This window comes from Natator depressus, chromosome 1 (genome assembly GCF_965152275.1).
Source record: "Natator depressus isolate rNatDep1 chromosome 1, rNatDep2.hap1, whole genome shotgun sequence".
Taxonomy (NCBI): Eukaryota; Metazoa; Chordata; order Testudines; family Cheloniidae; genus Natator; species Natator depressus.
In genome coordinates this window covers 248,990,111-249,002,523 of record NC_134234.1, presented here as the reverse complement: position 1 = coordinate 249,002,523, position 12,413 = coordinate 248,990,111, and the positions used below count along the sequence as shown (strand labels likewise).

Genomic DNA, 12,413 nt, shown 5'->3' with positions numbered 1-12,413 from the left:
GTGCACTTAAGGTTAATTATAGAATACTTACAAATTCTTTAGTTCCAGGAGGGCAGCGTGATCGATATGAACACAGATTGCACTTTTCCTTGGCAAACACAGAGGGGTACACAGTTAAAGGTTTATACTACTGCAGATAGTACTATAAACCTATGTTTCTATTCCCAGCCCTTGGGGGAATCAGGAGATATAAAACAGTGAAAGATCATCACTTTGGAAAACTAAGCATTAGGGCTGTCGATTAATCGCAGTTAACTCACGTGGTTAACTCAAAAAATTAATCGCAATTAAAAAAACTAATCGGGATTAATTGCAGTTTTAATCGCACTGTTAAATGATATTTATTAAATATTTTGGATTTTTTTTACATTTTCATGTAGTATTCTGTGTTGTAATTGAAATCAAAGTGTGTAATATATTTTATTACAAATATTTGCACTGGAAAAATGATAAACAAAAGAAATAGTATTTTTCAATTCACTTCAAACAAGTACTGTAGTGCAATCTCTTTGTCTTGAAGTGCAACTCGCAAATGTAGATTTTTGTTGTTACGTAACTGCACTCAAAAACAAAATAATGTAAAACTTCAGAGCCTACAAGTCCACTCAGTCCTACATCTTGTTCAGCCAATCACTAAGACAAACAAGTTTGTTTACATTTACGGGAGATAATGCTGCCCACTTCTTATTTACAAGGTCACCAGAAAGTGAGAACAGGCATTTGCATGACACTTTTGTAGCCGGCAGTGCAAGGTATTTATCTGCCAGATATGCTAAACATTCATATGCCCCTTCATGCTTCGGCCATCATTCCAGAGGACATAGTTCCATGCTGATGATGCTCGTTAAAAAACTAATGCATTAATTAAATTTGTTACTGAACTCCTTGGGGGAGAATTGTATGTCCCCTGCTCTGTTTTACCCGCATTGTGCCATATATTTCATGTTATAGCAGTCTCGGATGATGACTCAGCACATGTTGTTTGTTTTAAGAACGCTTTCACTGCAGATCTGACAAAACACAAAGAAGGTACCAATGTGAGATTTCTAAAAATAGCTACAGCACTCGACCCAAGGTTTAAGAATCTGAAATGCCTTCCAAAATCTGAGAGGGACGAGGTATGGAGCATGCTTTCAGAAATCTTAAAAGAGGAACACTCCTATGCAGAAACTACAGAACGCAAACCACTGAACAAGAAAATCAACCTTCTGCTGGTAGCATTTGACTCAGATAATGAAAATGAACGTGCATTGATCCTCACTGCTTTGGACTGTTATTGAGCAGAACCCATCACCAGCATGGACGCATGTCCCCTGGAATGGTGGTTGAAGCATGAAGGGACATATGAATCTTTAGGTCATCTGACATGTAAATACCTTGCAGTGCCAGCTATAACAGTGCTATGTGAATGCCTGTTCTCATTTTCAGGTGACATTGTAAACAGAGCAGGCAGCATTATCTTCCTCAAATGTAAACAAACTTGTTTGAGCAATTAGCTGAAGAAGAAGTAGGACTGAATGGACTTGCAGGCTGTTAAATTTTACATTGTTTTATTTTTGAATGCAGGTTTTTTTGTACATAATTCTAAATTTGTAAGTTCAATTTTCATGATAAAAAGATTGCACTACAGTACTTGTATAAGGTGAATTGAAAAATACTATTTCTTTTGTTTTTATATAGTGCAAATACTTGTAATCAAAAATAAATATAAAGTGAGCACTGTACACTCTGTATTCTGTGTTTTCATTGAAATCATTATATTTGAAAATGTAGAAAACATCCAAAAATATTTAAATAAATGGTATTCTATTATTGTTGAACAGTGCAATTAATTGCAATTTTTTTAATCACGCGATTAATCACGATTAATTTTTTTAATCGCTTGACAGCCCTACGAAGCATCAAAGACTACCACTGCAGCTGGATTGCCCGGCAATGTAGGGCATACGTCACAGCAGGACTGTAGGGATTTCCCACAGGAAGAGTCCTACCAAAGAACTCTCATTGTGGAGAAGTGTAAAGGCTCTACAGGGCCAACAGCCAAAGGAAATCCATCCCAAAGAGTTCCTCATAGCAATAACATTAGGGGACAGATCCTTGTCCTTGGCTCTGCCCCTGCATCCAACTCAGGCAGCACAAAGGTAATGGTGAGTTGCCTTAGCACGGGGTGGCCAACCTGAGCCTGAGAAGGAGCCAGAATTTACCAGTGTACGTTGCCAAAGAGCCACAGTAATACATCAGCAGCCCCTCATCAGTCCCTGCTCCCCGCTCCCAGAGCCTCCTGCTTGATCAGCACCTTCTCCTCCCTCCCCGCACCTCCCGATCAGCTGTTTCGTGGCATGCAGGAGGCTCGGGGGTGGGAGGAGTGAGGGAGAGGAGTGAGGGCATGGCAGGCTCAGGGAAGGGGGTGGGAAGGGGTGGAGTGGGGGCAGAGCCGGGGTTGAGCAGTGAGCACCCCCCAGCACATTGGAAAGTTGGCGCCTGTAGCTCCAGCCCCAGAGTCGGTGCCTATACAAGGAGCCGCATATTAACTTCTGAAGAGCCACATGTGGCTCCGGAGCCACAAGTTGGCCACCCCTGCCTTAGCAGGACAGCTAGGGATTCCCTTCTCACCGGGGAAATCCCTATTGGTGTAGAGCCAGCTATGCACATAAATCCTGCTTCAGCAAAGCACTTAAGCACAAAGTGTTAACTTTAAGCACATAGTAAAGACCACCCCATTCAGCTATGCACATATTTAAGTACCATTGACTTCAAAGGGACATAAGGACATGCTTAAGTGCTTTGCTGAATCAGGGCCCTAGTTGCGGGAAGAGTTTTCTAGGGCGATCCAAGTGTCTATACCGAGGAATCCTGCTGTAAGACTGAGCAAAGGGAAATGTAGGCTACTAGGAAAATTTGCCTGACAGCAAAATATGCTAGTTTGTGCAATAGTCTCCCAAGGCAAATAACAGAAGCACCAAAGCTTGAGTCACTTAAATTTGAACTGGAAAAAGCACAAATCTTGCATAGCAAAATGCCTTTTCCAAGTCTAATTTCTGTGCCATGTCAGCCTTAAGAACAAGCAAAGTGAACTGTCTGTGGGCTGTCCTATTTGCCTCTCCAGTAAGGAAACCATTGACTGCCAGCCCCATGGAAAACCACATCCTGTTCTTCAGAGGAAGGTAGAGCCAGTGCTTAATTTGTGCCAGGGCACCTCTAGGCTTGGGCAGTTCATAAGCCTCTGCACCTCTGGGCTTGCTGCATCAGTTATAAATGTAAAAAAATTGCTTGAGCCCTGGCACCTCTTTCATTACAAATTAAGCACTGGTCATTGCAATTTGTCAATCAGTCTGATCTATGTTAAGAACACAATGGGAAGGAATGCCTTTGTTAGCGGTTAAGAATGGGAATGGCTGTGTGTAGAAGGAATCTACATCTCAGAATGGAAAATGAAACTTCTCTCCTGTAAAAAGTTTTGTTTGGAAGGTATTTTCATTAAGCAAAAGAGGACAAAACCCAATCAGTGTTTATTAAAGCGGTGGGTTAACTTGGGCCCATATTGATGTACTGAAATCTGGCGGGGACAGTGGGCTTACTGCTGTGATGTTGTTATTGTATTCAGGCTGTTAATATACTGAGTGTAGAATCAAAGTACTTTTTATATTCTATCAAAGCTACTGCAGGAGTTTGTTGTGGAAAATTCAAACATTTTTGACTGGTCAATACAATCCAGTATGTTCAATATGCCTTAGTTATATTTTCATACAAACATCTATGACAAATTTTAAAGCACCAATCTCAAACAAGACATAACTTACAGTTGTAATCACAGTATCATTGATATCACATCTGTTCTTCTGGATTTCCAGAATTTTTCCCAGTCCATGGATAACCCCTTTGTCAGTTGCAATATTTGTGTAATTTATAGGTGCTTCATTTATGTACAGCTGTAAAGGAAATGCAGTCCATTAAAATACAGTAGATCAGCTGAACTGCACAGCAGTACTACTGACTTGATACAGGAAATAGACTCAGCTGGGGGGCTATAACAAAAAATATTGCCCAAGGAGGTCCCAGACTGAAAGAGTGCTCTGGAGTGGTGATGGAAGAAAGAAGGAACAGCATAACATCTTCAATTCTTCAAACCATCCCTATTCATCAAATCAACTAAGAACATGATCAGGTTTATGCACATGCTCGTGTCCCGTTGATGTACTTGAGTGCTTTGCTGAACTGGGGCCTGTGATGGGGTGTACCTACCCTGGCCTGGGCCGGAAGGGGTTAACACCACACTATGGGCGGAGGAAGTCCCGCTCCTCAGCCCGTACTCAGCATGCTCCAAGTGCTATGCCAGTATAAAAGGGAGCGGCCCAGCTCAGTCCGGACTGAGCACCGGAGAGGGAGGACCTTTGGTGGCGTCTCCAGCTGTGGAACCATCACAGCCCTTGCTTGCGGGAGCTGGAGATCCTGAGAACCAGACTGGAGATCTGTGGCCAATGGGAATTACCCATGCTGAGGAGTCTGGAGACCCTGATACCCCATGGACTACAGCTTTAGGAAGCATGGTAGGAAGAGACCCAGGGAAGGTGGGCGAGGGGTATCTTCCACCCATGCGAGGTCTGCGTGTTTTGGTTGGATTCCCTGCTGACCCAGTGGCAGACCACTCCACCGCAGATAGGGCCCTGGGTTGGGGCCTGGTGGAGTTGGGTGGGCCTGTGCCCCACTACCCAGGCCGCCATCCCCCTAGTGGTGGCCCCTTGGGTATTGGCCTCTAGGCCATAGTGCCCTGTATCTGGGGGCTATTATATTGACTCTGGCCACTAGGCCGCACTGCCTTGTATCTGAGGGCTGTTATATTGTGTCTGGCCGCTAGGCCACAATGCCCTGAACACAAAGGCCGCTGTATTGACTCTGGCCTCTAGGCCATGTTGTCCTGAACGCAAGGGCCGCTCTATTGACTCTGGCCTTCAGGCCACACTGCCCTGAACACAAGGGCTGATGTATTGACGCTGGTCACTAGGTCACGCAGCCCCAGACCCAAGAACCACTGCTTTCACTTTGACTCTTGGACCTCAGTGTGGTGAAGTCCGAGACAGTCAGGTAGACAATAACCTCAGTGTCGTCTCACCCACTATCTACCCTGGTAGGGGATGGGGTGTGCCTACACTGCCACAGGGCTATATACTGTGACTAGAGAATAGGACCAGGAGCAAGGAGGTCTGGGTTGTTTTTCTGGCTTTGCCACAGATTTGGTCAGGCCCTGCCCCTTAGGTTCCTCGTGAACATAAGGGTGTTGTGAGGGTAAATTCACTAATACTGCAAAATGCTTTGAGCTCCTGGGATGAAAGGGGTTATTAAAACTACAAATCAATATAACTACTATTTTTAAAATTAAAAGAGAATCTCCAGAAAAGCTGTTAGAAATAGGATTAATGATTGCTTTGCAATGCAGGTCTCTAGCCACCAGATGTGTGAGACCATCATATTGTCTTGTAAAATCAGAAGCTAAATCTGAACAGCATAATTTAAATCCTGTCAAAGGTCCCTTCCAGTGTGACTTTGAATTAAGCAGGCTTTGTCTAGACCAGGGTTGGGCAAACTTTTTGGGCCGAGGGCCACATCTGGGTGAGGAAATTGTATGCAGGGCCGGGGCAGGGGGTTGGGGTGTGGGAGGGGGTGCGGTGTGCAGGAACAGGCTCAGGGCAAGGGATTGGGGCAGAGGAGGGCTGTGGAGTATATGAGGGGGCTCAGGGAAGCGGGTTGGGGTGCAAGAGGGGTGCAGAGTGCAGAAGGGGACTCAGGGCAGGGGTGCAGGAGGGGTGTGGACTGCGGGAGGGAGCTCAGGGCAGGGGGTTGGGGTGCAGGAGTGGTGTGGGGTGTGACAGGGGGCTCAGGGCATGGAGTTGGGGTACAGGAGGGGTGCGAGGGCCAGCAGGGGGCTCAGGGCAGGGGGTTGGGGTGCACAGGGGTGCAGGGTGCAGCAGGGGGCTCAGGACAGGGAGTTGGGGTGCAGGAGGGGTGTGAGGTGCATGCAGGGGGCTTAGGGCAGGGAGTTGGGGGGCGGGGTGAAGAAGGGGTTTGGCCTCCGGCCCAACGCTGCTTATCTAAAGCGGCTCCGGGGTGGCAGTGGCGTGCACCAGGGCCAGGGCAGGCTCCCTGCATGCCTGCCCTGGCCCCACACCGTGCCTTTCTGGAAAGCGGCCAGCACCACGTACCTGTGTGCCCCCAGGAGGGGCATAGGGCTCCGTGCGCTGCCCTTGCCACGCCTCCAGGTACCTCCCCCGAAGCTCCCATTGGCCACGGTTCCCCATTCCCAGCCAATGGGAGCTGCGGGGGGCGGTGGCTGGAGGCAAAGGCAATGCACGGAGCCCTCTGCCCCCCTCCCCGGGGCCCCAGGGAGGTGGTGCTGGCCACTTCTGAGAGCGGCGCGGGGCCTGCAGCACCACAGGGGGCTAATCCCGCAGGCCGGATCCAAAGCCCTGAGGGGCTGGATCCGGCCGCGGGCCGTAGTTTGCCCACCCCTGGTCTAGACCGTCTGGAGACTCAACAGCATATTTGAGTGGGATCTCTTGTAATATTAAGGTGTCAGAAGGCAACAATGAGTCAATAGCTCTTGTTGCCTGCATTTCAATTTAAGATAGAAGTTTCATTCCTGTAGTGAAGAAAACATGTTTCTACATTTAAACACAGACAGTAGCACCTGGCCGTTGTGCAGAAAGAATCCCACTTGATAGGAAAACCCAAGCATGGTCTCCCTGTGCATGCCATTGTGCATATCGTTCTTCAAGAGCTTTTCCTCCAACACAATGTGATATCGGATTTGGTCCTCGTCCTGCAAGACACGGGGGGTAAGCCAGTGACGTGCTGCCAACGTTTTAACAAAGATGCCCTCACTAAACATTCAGCTTAGTCGGCAAACGGTTTGGGTGAAATATTTCTCTCATCCCCCAATGAGTTACATAGCACAGCATATTGTTTGCAGTGTTGTTGTAGCCTAGTTGGTCCCAGGATATTAGAGACACACAGTGGGTGAGGTAATATCTTAATAATTAATAGGTAAGTTGGTGCATTCAAAGATATTATCTCCTCTACCTCGTCTCTCTAATAACAAAGCACAGACATGTAGACAGGTTTTGGGCTCTTATGCTAGGGACAAAGCCACTTACTGACTACCAGGGTTTAGGAAGAAACTTCCCCATGGGCAGGTTATTCCATATTGTCTATTATGGAGTTGTACTTTCTCCTTCAGCATCTGGTATTGGCCACTGGTGGAAGCAAAGTACTCTAGTCTGAGCCACTACGGCAATTGCTATATTTCTGTGCATAGGGCTGGCCGATGGATTTTGGGGAGAGTTAGCAAGATTGATTGTTGGGCTACATCCCAATCTTAACTAATTCATTTTACATAAAATCCTGCATGTTGAGGAGCTCTCCATAGAATCATAGAAATGTAGGGCTGGAAGAGACCTCAAAGTCGTCAAGTCCAGCCCCCTGTGCTGAGGCAGGATCAAGTAAACCTAAACCAGTGGTTCTCAAACTTTTGCATTGGTTACCCTTTTCATACAGCAAACCTGAGTGAGACACCCCCCCTTACAAATTAAAAACACAATTTTTATGTTTAATGCTATTATAAATGCTGGAGGCAAAGCATAGTTTGAGGGTGGAGGCTGAAGCTCACTACCCTCCCCCTCCATAATAACTTTGGGACCCCCTGAGAGGTCACGACCTCCAGTTTGAGAACCCCTAACTTAGACCATTCCTGACAGATGTATATCCAACCTGTTCTTAAAAATCTCCAATGACAGGGATTCCACAACCAACTTTGGAAGCCTATTCCAGTGCGTAACTCTCCTGATAATTAGAAAGAATTCTTTTGCGTAGAATAAAGAATAAATGGACACAAATCTGACATCAGGAATCATAACATTCAACAACCAGTAGGAGAACACTTCAGTCTCTCTGGTCACTCAATAACAGACCTCAAAGTGGCAATTCTTCAACAAAAAAACTTCAAAAACAGACTCCAACGTGAAACTGCAGAACTGGAATTAACTAGATACCATCAGATTAGGCCTGAATAAAGACTGGGAGTGGTTGGATCATTACAAAACCTAAACTTAATTTCCCCAATACTAATTTCTCCCTACTGTTACTCACACCTTCTTGTCAAGTCTGTAATGGGCCACTCTCTTACCACTTCAAAAGTTATTTTTCCTCCCTTGGTATCCTGCTGTTAATTGATTTAACTCGTTAGACTGACCTCACGCTTGGTAAAGCAACCCCCCATCCTTTCATGTATTTATACCAGCTCCTGTATTTTCACTCCATGGATACGATGAAGTGGGTTCTAGCCCACAAAAGCTTATGCCCAAATAAATTTGTTAGTCTCTAAGGTGCCACAAGGACTCCTCATTGTTTTTTGCTGATACACAGACTAATACGGCTACCACTCTGAAATCTGATTTTAAAATGGTTTTTGTGTGTCTTCAGGTCTTTTCCCATCTTGCTGGAGTTACTTTGTAACATACATTTTGTACGGTCAGGAATGCTTTGTTTTAGTGGCCTGTTCTGCTTGCAATGGACTTGTGGGATCAGGGGAATAATTTTCAAGAGCACCTGAGTCTACATCTACATTGCAAATAAAGATGAGTGGCAGCATGTCTCAGCCCAGGTCCACTGACTCAGGCTCATGCTACGGGGCTAAAAATAGCAGTGTAAAAGTTCTGGCTCTGAAACCCAGCGAGGGGGAAGGGTCTCAGAACCTGGGCTCCAGCCTGAGTGGGGAAGTCTACAGTGCTATCGTTAGCCCTGTAGCATGAGCACCACAAGCCCAAGTCAGTTGATCCAGGCTCTGAGATTTTTTTCTTTTTCTTTTTGCAGCATAGATGTATCCTAAGGGACTTAAGAGCCTAATTCCCATTTGAACGTCTTACTTTAGATGTTCCACTTTTAGCAAGCCTGTTTTGTTTTTCAGGAAGCCAATCTATTTTTAACCCTGCTGTCACCTGCCCAGAAGGCTAATATACGTGGAACATGTTTAGAATGTTCTTCCAATTTACATCTTAAAATTCATGTCATGCCGTGCTCTTTAGGTCTTTCAGAGATTCACTCGAGTGAAAGAAATGACTCCGAACTATGACATTTGTAAATTTCGCTATGTCACTTGGCTTTTTTTCATGCAGTAATGTAGCTTCCACTTTGAATTCCCACTGGGTAGAAGTCCTACTGTTTTGTTTTCAGATATCTGATCTCCCTTAACTGAGCACTTGGGATGGGAACATTAAATCTCACTCATCATCATTTAAAATGTAGAAAGAAAAGGAGGACTTGTGGCACCTTAGAGACTAACCAATTTATTTGAGCCACAAGTCCTCCTTTTCTTTTTGCGAATACAGACTAACACGGCTGTTACTCTGAAACCTGTCATTTAAAATGTAGAGAGATATTTCCTGCCACCTATCACCAGCAGGCTGAGAAATACCCCTCCTGACCAATGTTCTGTTTGGGCCAAATTTTGCTCCCACTGAAATCAAGGATTGGGCCCTGTGACTGCTCCAAACTCCTCCCTCTAAGGTAGAGCTTCTATAAAATGGGAAAAGGTCAGGCAGAGCTAGCCCTCTGACCACTTCCTGCTTCTGCCTTTCAGGGAGCCGCACCTCAAACACAGGCAATCAGGGACTGTGGCCAAGAGGAGCCCCACAGGAAAACTGCAGGTACAATATATAGTGGCAGAAAAGCAAGAAATGAAACCTCCATATGACTGAATAAATAATAGGAAAAGATGAGGGATACATAGAAAGCAAAAGCCTGATCTAGTGTGTGCACCTACCAGTCACTGCTTGCTCTTGGTTTAATTACCTTTTAAAGAAGGGCCAAAATTAAAACCATTTTTCCACTAACCCATTCTTAACCCAAATTTCAGGGTGCAGTTACAGTGGGGATTCAGCTGCTAAACATCTGTTTCTGCAGTACCAAAGCCTGATAGACTGGCTTTTGAAAACCGAAATCATCCACAGCATTGCCCAACTCTACTTTCTATTCAATTTAAAAGAAGAAACTTAATAGACCACCCATTAAGCTTTTTACATTCTGAAAGTTTGATCCTGGAAATACCTGTGTATGAGTTGACTTAGGCAGGGCAGCTCATCTGAGCTTAGTTTCATTCATGAGCGTTGCAGACTCACACTACCAACTTATGTCAGTATAACACCACCACTCAGGGGTGTGGAAAATCTACACCCCTGAGCGATGCAGTTATACTGACTTAACTCCTGGCATAGACAGCTTTATGTCGACAGGAGGGCTTCTCCTGTTGACATAACTATTGCCTCTTGGGGAGGTGAAGTACCTATGCTGACTGCAGGAGATGTTCTCTTGTCTGTGTAGGTAGTGTCTTCACAGCTGCAGCACTGTAAGTGTAGACAAGCCCTTAGGCCTGAACTCTGTGAGGCTGAAGGTCTTGATGTTGCTGTCCATGTCTAGCTGCATTGTCATATAGTTAACTAATATTTTTAAAACCAGGTTCAGTTTTCCAAGTGAAAAGGCAGCTCTCAAGGGATACCCTTTCAAATGCTCATTATGGATTTTTCCAGGAAGGTGATATAGAAATAATAACATTGTATCATTAGAGAACTAAAATAGTATTGGCACAGTTTTTCAGGAGGTTGACGTTCATGAACAAAACAGGTAGTGTTGCCTAGCAGATAGATTACTAGACCAGGGCTTAGGAGATCTAGGTTCTATTCTTGGCTCTGCTGCTGGCCTGCTGGGTGACCTCAGGTAAATCACTTCACTTCTTTGTGTCTCAATTTCCCCACTTGCAAAACAAGCATAATGATATCGTCTTTGTAAAGTGCTTTGAGATCCACTGAGGAAAAGCATTACTAATAACATTATACCCGTTATTTTCAAGTAGAGATGGACAAAACCCAAGAATGATAATTAGAACTTCACATTATTTGGGGGAGAATAGCTCATGAACCCATCCCCACCTGCCTCTTTTGGTTTTAAGCCAACTTGACTGACTTTTTGCAAAACCCAGACCCTGCTGTTTTATTCATTTTATTGTCATCCATTCTGTGGAGCACTAGCAGTTTTGAAACTGAAATGGTGTGTTCAGCTGATAAGACAAGACTTGTGTATAATACATACCAGAGTGGCAGACTTTTTATTCCTGAGGTAACTTTCAATTGCATCATTATTTGGGGCAAAAACTGTGTAAGTGTTAGCTGCTTCTATTTCACTTGCCAGCCTATATTGCTGTTGTGGAAAGACATAAAAAAAAACAACACCTTGTAATGATATTCTGCTACCAGCCCAAACACACATAGTCTAGAGAACTACTTGCATTCTTAAAATAGTATGAATACTTGCAATAACATAACCCCTGAAAATGGAGTAATCAGGCATCTGTTCTAAGCGGGCCAGCAGTTTTGGCAATGTGCCACTCAGACCTCTGAGTGGTGTTAGAACCTGAAATCAAAGCATACAAACAAGGTCAATATATTGACATATACCATGCTTGCAGCTGCAAGGACTGGAAATAGAATAAATTGATGTACCATACAATATTTTTCCACAGCTGTTGGCTGTTTCCCCATCCAATTTGTATTGCCTTGCTCAGGAGGCAAAGGAATAGAGAGCAGGGTGCTAACTTTTTAATTACATGGTGATGTACCTTATCAATAACATGGATGATTCCATTCGTGGCTGCAATATCACCAACGACAATGTTAGCTCCTTCAATAGTGATGTTCTGGAAAGAAAAGGACTAGGGTTTACTTTTAATCACAGTTACACCAGTTTGCTGATTGTGTGCAGCAGACTGCCACCTGTCTAACTGTTTACATAGAGCTAGATTGTATCCTTATCTAACGTGGTCAAGCAAGGTGCATGGGAGACAGTAAGCATTCCTCCCCCGGCCTAGGCCATGTTAGGGCTCCCCAGATTCACAGTCCTGGAGCACAGGGGCTGCACCCCTGATGATTTGCTCTGAGGAAACTGGTTGTGGAATAGGTGGCATTGTGGTTCTGTCTTCCCCACTAGAGCTGGGTGAAATTTTTCAGATGAATAGTTGACAAAAATGCAGTTTGTTACCCTGAAACTGGTCACCAATTGACACAAATAGCTTTGGCCAATCACAAAATGACTGGAAAAAGAGGGAGGTGGGTCAGTACTGGTGCTTCCACTGTTGGCCCCTGGTAATATTTAACCCAGTGGTTTGGGTACTTGCCTGGCATGTGGGAGACCTGGGTTTGGATCTCTGATCTAAAACCAACTTTTATGATTCACCACAAATTCTGAAAAATTTCCCATTCGGTTCAGTCTAAACCATACTTTTTTTCCCCAGGCGTGTTTTGTTTTTGTTTGTTTGGACCTGACACTGAACTGAAAAATCAGTTATTTGCCCAGCTCTGTTCCCTACATGCAGG

At 44.8% G+C, this 12,413-nt stretch overlaps 2 protein-coding genes across 2 annotated transcripts in view; one reads left to right on the top strand and one right to left on the bottom strand.

Moving 5' to 3' along the window:
• Positions 1 to 12,413, bottom strand: part of STAB2 (stabilin 2) — a 136,054-nt gene that overhangs the window by 54,586 nt on the left and 69,055 nt on the right. The window contains exons 31-36 of the mRNA XM_074940654.1: positions 11,660 to 11,737; positions 11,356 to 11,454; positions 11,134 to 11,241; positions 6,683 to 6,814; positions 3,801 to 3,929; positions 32 to 88 (exon numbers count right to left, since the gene is read on the bottom strand). Of these exons, the coding sequence (XP_074796755.1) occupies positions 32 to 88; positions 3,801 to 3,929; positions 6,683 to 6,814; positions 11,134 to 11,241; positions 11,356 to 11,454; positions 11,660 to 11,737 (603 nt within the window). The remainder of the gene's footprint in view (positions 1 to 31; positions 89 to 3,800; positions 3,930 to 6,682; positions 6,815 to 11,133; positions 11,242 to 11,355; positions 11,455 to 11,659; positions 11,738 to 12,413) is intronic.
• The window catches only part of NT5DC3 (5'-nucleotidase domain containing 3), a 126,684-nt gene that overhangs the window by 87,788 nt on the left and 26,483 nt on the right, over positions 1 to 12,413 (top strand). The gene's annotated exons all lie outside the window — the stretch shown is intronic.